We start from the raw sequence: 17,114 nt of genomic DNA on the forward strand, positions 1-17,114 counted from the left end.
AAGTTGACTATTTGAGTTAGGGGTTAAGAAAGGCAAAAGTTGTGGGCCTTAATGCCTGCAGAATCACTGACACTAGAGCCAAGCCATTCAGAGTGGTGAGCATTAAAGTCACCGACAACAATAATATAGGCTGATGGATAAAGAGAGAGGGCTTTGTCAATATAATCAGAAATAACATCAAAGAATGCAGTCTTGTGATGTACGAGAGCGATATAGAACAAAGAGAAAGGGGATAGAGTGAAGTGGTGCTAAACGAAAGCGCATGAAGGAATAGTCTGTGGATTCAAACCTAGTTTCCCAACAAATGTCTGTGGATTCAAAACTAGTTTCAGGACAAATGGGTGAATTCTTACGAATGTAAATGCCCAAGCATATGACTATTGGAATCTTTACGAATTAAAGGAAGATAACACTAAGATCGCAAGATGAGGCAGCTGAACTCAAATTAGTCTTACAAAGAGCAAGTAGGTCTGGTGAACTTTGCAAGAGATAAGACTCAACAGAAGAAAAGTTACTTCGAAGACCACGAATATTACTAAATGATAGGTCTAGAGAACTTGGTGATGATGCTGGCTTTTTGTGTTTTATAGTTTTTGGTACTTTATTTATCTTTAAATTTGATGAAGAACTTGACTTAAAGCATAAATAGTAATCAGAACACTGTCTAATAGCCCAAGCAATTGCCTCATTACTATTAATAAACCCTAATCCGTAACAAAGGGCTCTAAATGTGGCCTCCGCAATGCACACCAAAAGTACAAATGGAACACCATCCATGCGCAACATGGCACTGTTAATACTTTGATATTGTTCAGCTGTTGATGGAATCAGCCTCTCTGAGAGCTATAATAGAGTTCAGGAAAGCTGACTACCAGCCAGCCTCAAAACCATAAAACTGAGTTTTAGAGCTGTACCCTCATTAGGAGATAATAGAATGAGTTGCCTAGTCATAAAAACAGAGACACAAGCAAAACCCAAGCATTGAGTCAAGAAGATCCAGCATTCAACATCCTAAACTGGAAACAATGTATTAAAAATACATCTGGGCCAGCCTAATAGATGAAGAAGGGGTGCAAGGTTGGTCAACAAATAGAATCTGTTTACCCCTTACTTTATTATTGCTTTGTTTTTTAGGAACATTGAGCACTAGAATATACTAACATATTAGACATATCACACACTAATAAAAAATAGAAATACCTGAAATCCATAAAGTGGAGTAAGATTCATAAGAAAATTTTCCACCAAGGACATCATCTAGTAAAAGTTTACGTGAATCGCCTCTAGATAACCTTTTAGCCAACTTTCCTAAAATCCAATCTAATGAATATTGAAGTTGTTTAATTAGTTTTTAAGACTCAAAAAAGAATAGTATTATATATATATATATATATATATATATATATATATATATATATATATATATATATATATATATATATATATATATAATATATATATATATATGTATGTGTTATTAAATATATATTATATATAATATACATATTATTAGTAAGGTTTTATATAACAATAATTCACTTCTATTATATATATCAGCCTTCGGAACTAGGGTTGGCATTTAAGCAACTTTTTATTATTTTTTTACTTTTAAATTATTCTATAAGCAGTAAGATAGAAGTAATTACCTTTTTAAAAAAAACATTAAATTTTAAATGACATTTATGTAAAAATATTTGTTACTAAAGTTTGAATGACATTTATGTTAGCGATATTTACTAATGAAAAAAACCCAAATAAAATTAAGAATCTATTTTTATTTTATTGCAATGATTGATTTTTTCGCTTGAAAAATGTTACTAATAATACTTTAAAGTATATAATTTTATTCTGATAAAAAAAAAGCATAATTTAATTTAGATTTAAAAATATATATAATTTAATTTTAATTTAAAAAATGTATTTAAGTTTATTAAAATTAAAGTTAATGCTTAGGTTTAACTTTTAAATCTTATTTAAATTTTATTTATTCTTAAAAAAATTAGCTCATTTTTATTGCAATTGGTTTTTCGGTTTTCCTTCCTAAACTTTTTTTTTCTTACTCAAAATTAAATTTTAAATAAACAGCTGCATCAAAAACTTGCACAAAACATAAGTTAAACTTTTTTTTATAACGCAAGTTAAATCGCAGCGATTATTTTTTAATAAACGATATATACAGTGATATAATTTTAATAATAAAATAATTAACTAATAAACTTTTAATAAATAAAGTAAATAAATTAACATAATTTTTTTATTTGTAACTCGCTAGTTTTATTAAATAAAAAATTATTTGTAGTTGCAAAGCTGCAATTAGAAATTAAAGAAATATTCATTCAAAAGATTTAAAAATTTAACATATTTTAATTCATTTATGCAAATGCCGAGAAAAGAAAGAAATTTGTTATTATCATTTAAATGAAAAAAAATGAAATAAAATTTAAATATTTAACATCAAAAAAAAAAACAAAGAAAAAAACCAACATTTTCTTATAGTAATAATAAAAAAGAAGTTAAATGATATTTAAGTCGTTTTGCAGTAATTAATATTACTACAGCAATTTAAAAAAGTTAATGTCTTTAAAAAAGAAAAAAATAAAGAGAATTTTATGACATCAAATATACATTAGGCTTTTGTGTTAAGCATTTTTATTTAAAACAATGCCTGCAATTTCTGTTTTTTTTCTTTAGATATCATAATATCAAGCGGTAAAATCATGGCATGGATACTTTTTAAAAGATCTTTATTCCTATGGTATTCTGTCTGGAAGAAATTTCTTTAAATATTATTAGAACATTTAATCATACAATCTTTATTACTGCTTCATCTTTACTAAAGTTAATAACAGGTTTTGATTTTATTGTTGCATTTTGTTTAACAAGAAATGAAGAATTTCTTGGAAAATTGTTGGAAGAGCTATATCAAAAGGCAAGTAATAATAATATTTTTTATTGGTTTGAATCTTATTCAGGCATTAAAATATGTTGTCTCTTCATTTATAAATATTGTTAATCAGCAAATATGCTATGAATAAAGAAACGCCTAAAATATCATTTATAACAAAAAATAGAGCTAATACTCCCTTTAAATCCGATTTAAATTGTTTTAAATGTGTTGCAACTGTTTCCTTGCTAGACCATCTTAGTTAAGCACAAAAAAGCATCAGTCATATAGTTCCTTCTTCCTAATCTTCATTTTTTTTTTTTATGATTACAGAAATTCAGTGTTTTTATTGAATTTATTTGAAAAACAAAACATATTTTAGATAACTTTTATATAACAAACTTACAAATTCATTTCCCAATAGCTTTAATGTGATTAATTATTGGTAAACAAAAGGCACCAAAAAATTAGGTAAGTTTGACCTGTGAGAAGCATACTGGTTAAATATCGAAAATGAGCTTATACATAATATTACTAAAACATTAAAAGCAACAAGTTTTCCTGGACTTAAAATATTTAAATTTATATAAAGTTATTTCTATTTTAACCTTTACTTGATAAAATTGGTTGCAAACCTTTTCTTTCCTTGAGCGCAAAAAAGGTTTTAAGAGAACGGTAAGAAAAAGTTGTAAAGCAAATTAGTAGTTGCAAAGTTAAAATGATTTAGTTTAGCTTTAATGAATATGTACACAAAGTTATAGTTGTAGACAGTAAATAAATTTTTAACAAGTTTGCTATAAATACTTGTGGATTGTATACATATACATTTAAAATAAAGATAACAGATTTTTACTAGTTTTTTCCTATTTTCATAACATTGATAGCTTTCAGAAAAAGAAAAAATAGGAAGAATATAGAAATAAAAGATTGCTTTCCTATTTCAAACTATCAGTCAATGTAGTGTTACTTTTTTAAAAAAAAACACTTTACAAAAATATCTCCAGCTAGCACCTTAATCTGTTCTATATGATAAAATTACATTGTATTTAAAAGTTTTTTGAATAAAAAATTTTTTAGGGGTGCCATAAGATTCTTAAACATTTGATAGGTCCCTAGTATTGTTAAGAATCTCAATAAATGTTTAAAATAAAATATCAAAGATTAAATTTATTTAGTATTGAAATTATATAAAAATTTCTAAAATAATAGTTGATGCAAATTATTATTTTAGATTTTATTGCCTAGAAAATGATATTTTTTAACTAAAAGTGAAATATATGCACTTTTAAAATTTTTTGATTTCAATTTTTTTTTTTATAAACTTACAATTGAAATTTTCATATAACTTCACTCCATTTTAAACTCAACAGACATACTTTGAAAAACTTCTTTTTATATATATCATAAATGAATTATTTTTTATATATAGTATAAGTGAATTATTACAATATAAAACATTACAAATAACAATATTAGTGAAAATAACCATATTAATGAAATAATGATGAAAATAAAAAAACTAAAATATTTGTTCAATAAAAAAATTAAAGTAAACAAACAGGTATATTCTTATAAGTTTTTAATAGCAAAAATAAACACTTTGCAACAACAAAAAAATTAATTTAAGCTTTAAAATAAGCTCTTAAAAATCTTGAAATTCTTTACACTATAGGTTTTTGAAAAAGTATTCAAGAATTAAGATATCTTTTAAGAGTTTATATAAGTGTGCACTTTTGAAGCAAACAATGATAATACAACAATTATTACTATTTTTATTATTATTATTACTATTATTATTATTATTATTATTATTATTATTATTATTATTATTATTATTATTATTATTATTTTATACAAATATATATATATATACATATATATAATTTATATATATATATATATATATATATATATAAATATATATATATATATATATATATATATATATATATATATATATATATATATATATATATATATATATATATATATATATATATATATATATATATATAGATAGATAGATAGATAGATAGATAGATAGATAGATAGATAGATAGATAGATAGATAGATAGATAGATAGACAGATAGATAGATAGATAGACAGATAGATAGAGATATATATTGATATATATATATAATATTTAATTTACATATAAAATATATTTATATACACACACATATATATATATATATATATATAAATTATTATTAATATAAATATATATATATATATAAATTACTATCAATATAAATATATATATATATATATATATATTTATATATATATATATAATATTTTATTTATATATATAATACATTTATATACATATATATATAAATTATTATCAATATAAATAGGTAAATAAATTACTATCAATATAAATATATATATATATATATATATATATATAAATTATTATTAATATAAATATATATATATATAAATTACTATCAATATAAATATATATATATATATTTATATATATATATATAATATTTTATTTATATATATAATACATTTATATACATATATATATATAAATTATTATCAATATAAATAGGTAAATAAATTACTATCAATATAAATATATATATATATATATATATATATATATATATATATATATATATATATATATATATATATATATATATATATACAAATATATTGAAATTAATGTTATAAAATGTATAAAGTTTTTTTTTATTTGAAAAAAAATTTTCATACCTTCTTTCTTAAGAGCAACTGCTACAGCAAGGCCAACAACTACAGAGAATACAACGAAGAGGATAAAAAATATTTTTCTTATATTAGAAGTTTTGTTAAAGCATAAACTTTTATCGTTAGATTCACCAGAGCTACTGCTTTCATAATCATCAGAGTAAGTGGATTTCATTTCTTTTGATAATAAATCATCATCCTTGCTTAGTCTAAAATATTTCATCTTCTCTGCATGCATTCTGTTTAAATATGATATTATCCAGAAGATGAGCACTGTTTAATGTTAAACAAATAGAACAAGACTAACAATCGGTTTAATTTTAATAATGCTCTACATATGCATGCTTTTCAAATAAACAAAAAAAAGTTAAATAAGTTGTTAAAGTAATTGCGTATTTTTCAAAATACCTTCAAAATGACGATCATTTTATTGAACCAATTATTTCGTATTTTATTATTTTTAATTTTCTTATTACTAAGTAATAACTTTTATTAAAACTGTTATAAATATTATAATTAATATTATTATATATACCAATAAACATGTTTTACAACCAATGCAAACTAAAAAATAAATTTAAAAAAAATTAAGTGTTTACGACGTTAAATGACGGCATTTATTTCTCTTTATTGTTCGACGCATTTTAAACTGTTTTGTTTGCAGTGTTCACCGAAAGTAATAAATTAGATTTTTTTTTTTTCAATTAATTACATTCTTTTTTTAGCAAACTTTGTTAATACAGTAACAATAAAAACTATATTTTAAAAAAACTAACATTAACAAAATACTTTTAAAAAACTTGTCATAATAAATTATGTTAAAACAACTTACAATAGAATAAGATTTTTGATACATATGTGACAACGCAACAGTTTTAATATAGAAACAACTTTTTCTTAACTTTAATTGAAAGATTTATCAATTTTAAAAAACTAAGTATTATGAAATTCAAAAAAGTTAAACAAAACATAATAATTACAGCGTTACTTATTTTTATAATCAACTCGACTAGCTGTTTTAATCAAGCGCTTCTCGCAATAAAAATTAAATTAGTTTTGACTGATAATCGTTATGATTCTTTTGACTCATAAGTTATTACTTTTATTACTCAACAATCCATTTCTAAAATTTAATTTCTTATATTTTATACGTCGACATTTTATATCTTCATTCTTATAAACACTTTCGTGGTATATTAATTTTTATCCATGAGGAATATCATATAATTTTACCATAAAATGACGCATTACTCCCACAATTGATAAAAAATATTTTGGAAAATTTTTGTTTTTCTCCACTATTTATTTTATTTATAAAATCATAGACGTTTTGAGGAGATATTAGTATAAAAAGGTAAAAAGAAATATTCTAGGAATAACATTTGACTTTATTCCTAATCTAAGAATAAAGTCAAATGATTAAAAAACATTTTTTAATGTTAAGAAATTTACATTTTAACTAAATTTTTTTTGTTTTTTAAAAAATTCGAAAATATTCAGTTTGCTCCAATTAAATGCATTATTATTGCTTATATTTTTTATCATTAAATGCTCACCACCGCAGATTGTTTTTAAGAAACCAGAAAGAAAACGCAAAATTTTAATTTTAGTAACGTCCTGAGCTCCTTTACGTTTAAACCGTTACATCTACCATCCTAATAAAGCACATTATTATAGTGAAACAATAACCCGTAGCATTTTGATTTTAAGTGCTCAGATCTAAATCTCATTTTTTATATATGTTGAGATGGTATTTTTCCAAAGAAAAAAAAATCGTTTAGTAACACCGGTTGGTTGCTTAAGCAGATAATGAGTGGTTAAACATTAACGGCGGATAAAAAATTTGGAATACCAAGGTGAAGCTAAGCTAACGTCAATAACTAGGTCCTGTCGGAGGAAAAAATTATAATTTGAAGAAAAAAAAAAATAGACAACAAATCTTTCTTGTTATGAATATATGATATAAATAATGTAGGTATAGTTATCTTGCTCTCGTAAAGTTAACTCTTAAGTAACAACAGGCTTGATCATTAGCTGTTTGGGTACTACTAATATTTTAACAATATTAAAAACGATGCAAATAATAACAATAACAGTTAGCAATAATAAGATATTTTTAACAATAATAGAAATTATAATAAAAATAATAATATTAAATTAACTCATTTTACCAAATATTTGAATAAACTGTTTTAATGAGTAGAGAATTTATTATTATTCAGTGATCAAATAAAAAATTTAATTGAGAGAAAAATTTGTAAAAGTTTATAGATTCTAAAACTCATGTGTTTATAGATTTAAAGTACACAAAAGTATGTATTTATAACATTGCTGTAAGCCGTCTTTTTTGACCACAAAAGCGAAAACCACGATAGTTTACGTAATGCTTGCTTGAGGTCCGAGGCCGTTTAACTTTTTTTTTTTTTTTTGTCATTAAAATAGTCGTATTTAAAAAAAATTAAGCTAGAGGGCAAAAAAGTGACTTAAAACACACTAATAACACACTAATACCAATTTTTTTTTTTATAAAAAGCAATATGCGCATTCATGAAATATTTTAAGTATGAAATATGCTGTACAAATAAAAGCATAACTTCATTGCATGGTCGACGCAATCGGGGAAGCTATGAATGCAGGGGTCCCCAAATTTTTTTCTATCGGACATTTTCTTTTCTTTTTTTTATAGAAATTTTAAGATATAGATAACTTTATACAAATAAAACATAACTTATTTGTCTGAAATTTGGTAATCAAGTACAGTAACTTACTCTCCTACGTTAATATTAGTTAACTGCACATTATTTTACCATCAACATAAAACTTGTAAAGAAGTGGAAACGTAAGTAACTTTTTCATAGTTCAAATAATTCTACTTTAAGTTGATAAAACAGGCTGTAAGTAATTATCTATTGCATTAGTTCTTGAAAAATTTGTATTTTTCGTAATTCTATTCATTTGTAGTTTGACTCCAGAAGTTGGTTTGAGAATGCTACGTAGAATAAGCAGCAGGTTAAAGATAAGCCGTGTTCCGTTCACAGTCATCTACTGGAGGCCATATTTTAAATGAGGGTGATTATTACTCCTACTTTAAGATTTAAGAAAAAACTTCTTTCAAACTAGATTTTCGTGGTGTAAAATCAAAATTTTTACACATTAAAACAATTTGGTTATTTAAACCTTAATCATTAGATTATTTTAGTTATGTTATAATCATTTAATTAGCTTCTATATTAGTTAACACTTTTTAATTTTTATAAATTAAACTGTTTAAACCGTTGATAAAAATATTATTCGCGTTTTATAAAAATAATAATTGCGCTATTATTCTTTTTTAATTTATTAAGGAAGGCGTTAATTAAAAAATTAAAAAAAGCTAAGCTTCTGCAAAATTTAATGCTAAAAATTAAAGACTTTTAAAGGAATTTCAAATATGTATGAAGCATATAACAGAACACTATGGTGAATAATTTGCATAAAAATTAAAGAAGATTATAGGCTATTTTTGGGTAATGTTAAAAAGGAAACTAAAACAATAACAAGAGTTTTAAAAAAGGTTATCTCAATAAAAATTGTAATCTTTAAAATCTTTATCAACAAAATTGACAACTATGACAACCACTTAAGAAGCATTGATTTAAACGAGAATTTTAATTGTATGAAAAATGTTGCAATGCACAGTGTGCCGAGAGAATGAAAAAATTCATTTTTGGGTAAAGTGGTTTATTCTTGTCCGGTTAATTGCCATATAGAGGCCACATACCAAGTCCCATGAAGACGAGTGCAATTCAGAACATCATAGCACGCTTTGACGGACCAAGAGTGAGTTTAAGAACGAAGGATAGTAGAGTGAAAGTCAGAAGAAATCGAGTTATAAAGATAGCATAGAGAAAGCAAGCAAATATTTCAAGATGCTAGAATGCGCAATTATACATTTATCGGTTACAACTAACTAATGTATTTAATGAAAAAAACAACTTTTGCAAATTTGTTACAACAACTTGGATGAGAAAATACTCATTTTTTGGACTTTTTTTGATTAATTCAAATTTAGATAAGGTGGTAAATTAAAGTTTTTTATCAATACATTGACCATACTTAAAAGCTAGGGAGTATACTTTTCTTAGGGATATTATTTCTAAGCTCAAATCTCTGCAACATCTCCTTTCAGTGGTGGTAAAACTAACAATGGACCGATGGCAGATTGTATTTTCAGTCCAAAAGTGAGAGAGTGAATCTGTCTGAGTGTAATTTATTAAACAGAAGATCAAGATAACTTCTTATCTCGGTCTTTGGTGTCAGATAAACGTTTTAAAAGTATTTTTATATGTTAATTTATATTTTATACATAATTTAAAAAATTCCAAAAATGTAGGGGCATGACCTCGGCCCTTCTTTCCCATCACCGTTGCCCTATTTTTTGGGTCAGAGTACATAAAATTTGACCTAAGAACCAGATTTTGTGGCCCAAAATAGTATTATAAGCAAATTTTCACAATATTTAATAAACTATTGACGGAGTTATGAATTTTTTCCAAAAGATTTAATTCTGGACATGCTGTGCAATAGAGAATATTTCAAAAATTAAAAAAAAACAATGATGGAAAAATGAAAATGGGAAAGGGGCTCAAACTTAGCAGATAAAGCGGGTCCAACTACTTCTACAATGCGTTTTAGGACCATGTTTAGAGATAGGGCATCATTAGAAGAACCTGCCCAAAGTGACAACAGTATTCCATACAGGGACGAATAAGAGATTTGCTAAGCTAATTTAGCAATCTATTGTTTTTATAGTTTCCATGAAAAATCAGTAGTAATCCAAGAAAACGATAATCCAAGAAAACGTAAAGTAGAGGACTCAGTGAGAGGGTTGCCATTCATTAATATAAGATAGTATTACGATAATTGTTTGCAATAAATAACTGAGTTTTGTTAAAGTTAAAATTTACAAGCCACTGCGAGCCCCAATCTGTTACAGAAGAGAAGACGTTTTATCAAGACTGTAGTATAAAGTTGAGTCATCAGCAAAAAGAGCTACTTTAGATATAAGGTTGTTAAGAAGATCATTAAGGTACCAGATCACCTTAAAATAAAGTTGCTGAAATCGTTGCTATGAAGCACCAATTGTAATTAAATTTTGTTTAATATTAATTAAACTTTTTTTAATTAAAAGTTTTGAAAAAAAAGTAGTTAAGGACTAATTAGACATTTAAGCAGCCATTTTTAAAAAATTTCAAACGTGATTATACAAATTCTTCTACACTTCTTGAAAATATAATAACTAATAACTTTCATAGTAACCGTCTTAACACAGGTATAATCAAAACTGACTTATCAGATCATTTCCCAACATTCTTAGTTACAAATAACATAATAAATAACAACATTCTTTCTAAAACTATTTATTTAGGCGACAGATCAATTGTATGTATGTTACTATATATTTAGGCGACAGATCAATGAAAACTCTGTAAAACAGTTTAATAAACAACGTTGATTGGAATCTGGTATTGCAATCAAACGATGCTAATAACTCATATGATCTATTTCTAAGTCAATTCTGCAAGCAATATGAAACAGCGTTTCCTGGAAAAAAACAATGATTGTGAACACAAAAACAGTTATGACTCCATGGATGTCTAATGGGTTTCTAAAATTCTCAAAAAGAAAACAAAAGTTATATGATAAATACATAAAAAAAAAAATTATAAAAACGAAATGATATACAATTATTGCTGAAAAAATAAATAGTTTTTTTGTTACTGCTGGTCCAAATTTGGCATCAAAAATTCCGCTGAATTGAACTTCATTTGAGTCTTATTTAAAAAATTACGATAAAGTTATGAATGAATCTAATCTTAAATTAATTGAAATGCGAACAGCCTTTTATAATCTTAAAACTAACAAAAGTGCTGGATTTGATAAAATTAACGTCAATGTTGTAAAATCTGTTTATGATATAATCAAACCTCTTTTGTTTCACATCTTTAATCTTTCTTTTAAAACAGGTATTGTCCCGGAAAAATTAAAAATTGCACGAATCACACCGGTTTTTAAAACTGGCGATGACGCTATTATTTCTAATTATAGACCTATATCTATATTACCGTGTTTCTCAAAATTGCTTGAAAGAATTATATACAACAGGCTATTTAATTATTTATCAGAAAACAATATGTTGTATTCAAAACAGTTTGGTTTCAAAAAAAAATGTTCCACTGAACAAGCAGTGGTTGAAATAGTCAATCATATAACAAACGCATTATGTACTAACTACTTTACATTTGGAGTTTTCATTGATCTGTCACAGGCTTTTGATACTGTAAACCATAACATACTAATAAAAAAACTTAAATATTATGGAGTGAAAAATAATAACTTACTTTGGTTCAAAAGCTATTAGACCAATAGAAAGCAATTCATCTAATATGAGCAAAAACAAACAAATCCATATGCTGTAACTTGTGGTGTCCCCCAGGGCTCTATTTTAGGAGCCTTAATTTCTTAGCATATATAAATGATTTAAATTTAGCAACAAACTTTTTAGATTGTATTCTTTTTGCAGATGACTCCAATCTATTTTATTCCCACTGAAATATAAAACACTTTTTGAAATAGCTAACGAAGAGTTTGGTAAGGTTAATGAATGGTTTATAAATAATAAACTGTCTCTAAATGTGGGTAAAACCAAATTTATTTTATTTCATAAAGTAAATAAACTAAAAAATATTCTAATTAAACTGCCAAATCTAATAATTAATAACGCTAACATTAAAAGAGAAGCTTCAGTTAACTTTTTGAGCGTATTATGAGATGAACATTTACGTTGGAGTGAACATATAAAAACCATTGAGAAAAAAATATCAAAAAATATTGCCATGATATAAAAGGCTAAACTATTTCTAAATAATAAATCTTTAAAAAGTTTATATTTTTCTTTCATTCATTGTTATTTGATTTATTGTAATATTGCATGGGCAAGTACAAAACATACAAAATTAAAATTTTTTTTACAGTAAACAAAAACATGCGTGCAGAATGTTATTTGGAGCTCATAAAACTGTACCATGTGAGCCTCTTCTGCGTATACTAGGCGCATTAAACGTTTATAAAATCAACTTACGCCAAGTTTTAATGTTCATGTATAAAATAAAGATGGGGCTATCTCCTAAAATATTTCAGTCCTATTTTGAAAAAGTACTGCATAAATACCCGACAAAATTTTCAGGTAATAACTACATTGTCCCTTAATATAATTCAAAACAAATTACATACTCAATATCGTGGACCTTATTTGAGGAAAAAGTTTCCTAATATTGCAAATACGAAAAAAGTACAACAGTTTAAAAATGAATTGAAACAGGTGTTAATACTTATGGATTTAACATATCCGATTTTAAATGCTTCTTTTAAACTAAAACTCAATTATATAAAATATGTCTCAGAATTTATCAACTTTTTTTTTCATTAACTGTTTCCTCTTATCTTAATAGTTATTGTTGAAATCTGAGTTCTGAGCAATAGTCAAAAAAATTCTAAGTAATGCATAAAGAGTATTATTTAATTATTATCATAATGTAGGATAAAAATATTAAAATGCCATCGGTTGGAAAACTGGTAAATTAATAAAAAAAGGCCGATGCAGAAAATAAAATAAACCAGTTAACATGAAATTGTAAACTACAAGTGTTCATATAAAATAGTATAAATTATTTTATATGAAAAGTTTTATTTGCTTGATCAAATTTGAATATTTTTGGATTTATTTTCTAGAACCGATTAAGCGCTATTAATCAAAAGCAACAGACAAAAAACTCGTGCATAATTAACCTCCTGCTTGAAGTATTCACCTCATCGTTTAAATAGAAGTAAACTGAAATCCTACAAGCACGAAAAAGAAGATGAAGAAGTTAATAAAAGAAGGTGATAAAGAAAATCAAAAAGATGATACCTGTAAAGTAGAAGGTGACGTTGAGTTAAACGAAAACGAAGGTAATTGCGAAAGTGAAAAATAAATTACCCTATTATCCAAACTTATAAAACTTTTTAAAAAATATATTTTAGTAAATTTTTTAAAAGCGTTATCCATCGAAAACATTTAAAAAACTTAACATAAGTACAACGTTGTTTTTTTAATGTTGAAATAAAAAAACAACGTTTATATTTCAACCAATCTTGATATTTCAAAGTCGATTTCTTGTTTCCAAATCAACGCATAAATCAACGTTTGTAATTTAAGTCAGTTCAACGATAATTTATAGACGTTGAATTAATGTTGAAAGGTATACATCTGATCAGACGTTGAATTAATTTCAACGTCGATTTTTTGTTTCCAATTTAACGCTTAAATCGACGTCCTTAAATTATCGTGTTTTCAACGTTGAACCAACCTCAAAATGCTTGCTAGGGTTTTATTAATTGGCGTAAGATTTACAGTCATGTTCCCATACGCTTTTGAACATGTCCAACACATTTTTTTTTAAATATAGTAACGTTAGGTCCATTTGGTTGATATTTGTTAATATCATTGTATGAGGATGTGCCTTTATCTCCTATATAAGATGTATACCTTAGTTTATACATCTCCACAGATTGCCAGAACATTTCAATAGCATCCACAGATTCCATTGATCTTGAGGATTTTACATGGTTAATGAGACAAATGTGATTATTTGCCAGTTATTATAACCAGATTCATTCTTACTTTTTTTTCAATATTTATAACCTTTACATTGTTTTGATAAAACAAAATGGTCAACACATGACCATTGACTTTACATTTTCAGGATATGTTAGGAGTACTATCAACAAGGGTTTCTACCATTTTTGTGTAAAAATGATAAATACTTTAAAAGATAATCAATTTTTTTTTAAATATTAAAATGAGGTACCCAAAAAAAATAAAAATTATACTTAAAATAAAAATTAAATTTTCAGTGTTTTGAAAAAATAAAATGGTCAATAATTGACCATTGACTTGAAATTTTCAGGATATGTTAGGAGTACTATCAACTAGTACTCCTAACATATCCTGAAACAAAATGGTCAACACATTTTTGATTATTTGTCGATATCAAAGTAACAACACTAATTATGGATGTGTGATCTCTTTTTTGTCATGTACCATCAACAGAAACATACCAATCAACAATACTTGTATTATCACTGTTGACATTCATCAAAACAATATTACGTGTCTCTTTTGCAGAATTTGACATGGAACTATTAGCTGCTTTGACATGAGCATTGTGGAGTAATTTTGTAGCTTTGCCATAGTTTTTTTGCTGTCATTGGTCTTGGCATATTCATGCAACGATTAAATAATTCTATAGAAGTATATCCTTTTCCTATTTCTCTAAAAGCAACAAGAATTTGAGAATTAACTTCTGCACTTCTTTCATTTCTTGCTGAAGTTTTAAACGTGTCTATAATTTTATCACAGTTTTGCACAAAAACTTTTAAGCTGTACGCAAAATCATTTTTTCCCAGTGTTATCTTGCAAAATAACTTTAATTCCACACTCAGGACATCAAATATACTTGCTAAACATTCTTTTTAATATGGAAAAGTTTATAATAAAGTTATAATTGTTCTTTTAATCTTTATTGTTAATCTCAACATTTTGAGTAGTTTTCGATATCGAAAATAACTTCTTTGCACTAGTACAGCTTACAACTGGTGATGAAGATAAGTTATTTTTTTGTTTATCATTGGAGGTGTGCTGATTTCCTTTAAACTTGTATTTACGTTTTCTAATCGTAATGCGAATCATTTTTTGTCTAAAAGATGCAAAAAATTTGTAACAAAAGTCGCTTAAAAATGCATACTAATGTAGTCAAAGTTGTGATTCTATTTTGTAATGTTCAAGCTGTGAAGTTTACCCGTTTCTATAGCGGTAAGTAAAGAAGCCTGAAAAACTATGGTCCACTAAAACATAACTATTTAAAAAACTAAATTGAAGTATTAGAAACTGTTTTTATTTCTATAATTTCCATTGAATTTTGCATAAAATATAAATTAATTTTTTTTTTTGATTTTTAAGGGGATCTGCTTACCTTAATGCAAACAAAAAACAAAACAAGACCAAGGATAGAACCTTGAGGTACTCCAGAAGTTACTGAAAAAGAAGAAGAAAGTTGGTCTTCGAGGATGACTTTAATAAAGCAGTTAGAAAGAAAAGATTTGATAATCTCAAAAACTTTCCCAGATACAATATATGAAACAAGCATATGGAAAAATATCGAATGCTTTAGATATGTCAAGAGCAATAGCCCTTGCCTCTCCGCCTCCATGTATCGTATTGATTGTCCAACAATCAGTAATTTGACTCAAGATAAGATGTGAAAAATTTGTTAATCAAAAACTCAAAAACCTTACTAATAACAGAAAGAAGATAAATCAGACAATAATTGGAGAAGTAAGAATGTGCATTGGAGTTTTTGAAAATTGGAACATTAGATGCCATTTTACAGCAAGCAGGAAAACAAGACTCAGTCAAGCACTTATTAAATAGTTTTGAGAAAAATTTTAAATAGTTTGAAGAGAACAATTTTGTAAGACAATGACAGTGGTGCTAAATTCATATCTTTAATTAAGATATGAATTTAGCACCAGAATCTGGAGTGATTTGAATGTCTAACAATGGGTTAACCTGTTTAGTTGGAATGGAAAGAAGAGAATGGCTGTAAGATTCAAGAGTCTAAGTAGAAGAAAAATTCTTTGCAAATAGTTCTGCCTTATCCTTGGGAGAGGTAATAAGATCAGTACCATGAATGAGAGATGAAATTTCAGACCTACCCTTGTTAACGACTCTATTGAAGATTTTCCAAAAATCTTTAGAGTCTTTACTTTTAGATAAGTTACGAGATTTAGTGAACTGAGTATAATGAAGCTTAGCATCAGGCAGCACCTTTTTAATGCTTAAATATCAAGCTTGCAACCTAAAAACTAACCTAACCAATATATTATTAGACATTCTAATCAAGACTATGATGATCCATTAATTTTTGATTCTACGGTTGCCGTCAATTTAGTTACCTTAGTAACTAATTTAGCAGCATTGGTTAAAAAAATTGAAAACTTTTTGAAAAGTATACTTTTTTTAAGGGTAACAAAATTTATGTTTCGATTACAAAACTTATAATATAAAGAAAAATTAATATAATTTATAATATAAAAAAAAACAATTTCGTTTTTCAAAAAATTTCAAAATTTTTGGAATACATCCACCTTAAAAACAAATTTCTTTTATTACTTATCTGTACATTATCAAATAATATAGTATACTAGCTTTCCGGACCCGTAAAGTAGAGTCTCGGTTAGTCAAGACTGATTTTTTCTATACTTATTCCCTACTACAATGCTTTTATAGTAAGCGATAGAAAAATTATACATAATGTCTACTTTTTAAAATTATTTTTAAAAAAATAATATATAAAATTATTTACTTTAAAAAAAAAACCTTTCGTAGTCGTTGTGTGAAAGTTTATCAACGGTTCGAATAATAG

At 25.6% G+C, this 17,114-nt stretch overlaps 1 protein-coding gene across 14 annotated transcripts in view; it reads right to left on the reverse strand.

Annotated features, from left to right (window-relative positions):
* LOC100201649 (prolyl endopeptidase FAP) overlaps positions 1-17,114 on the reverse strand; it is a 104,805-nt gene that overhangs the window by 78,555 nt on the left and 9,136 nt on the right. For 3 of the 14 annotated variants that reach the window (XM_065799348.1, XM_065799347.1, XM_065799350.1), the window contains exons 1-2: positions 5,617-5,986; positions 1,201-1,320 (exon numbers count right to left, since the gene is read on the reverse strand). In XM_065799348.1, coding sequence (XP_065655420.1) covers positions 1,201-1,320; positions 5,617-5,848 — 352 coding nt within the window. In that variant the 5' untranslated portion in view covers positions 5,849-5,986. The other 11 variants (XM_065799346.1, XM_065799352.1, XM_065799353.1 and 8 more) reach the window with 10 other exon arrangements.

Source organism: Hydra vulgaris, chromosome 06 (genome assembly GCF_038396675.1).
Source record: "Hydra vulgaris chromosome 06, alternate assembly HydraT2T_AEP".
Lineage (NCBI taxonomy): Eukaryota > Metazoa > Cnidaria > Hydrozoa > Anthoathecata > Hydridae > Hydra > Hydra vulgaris.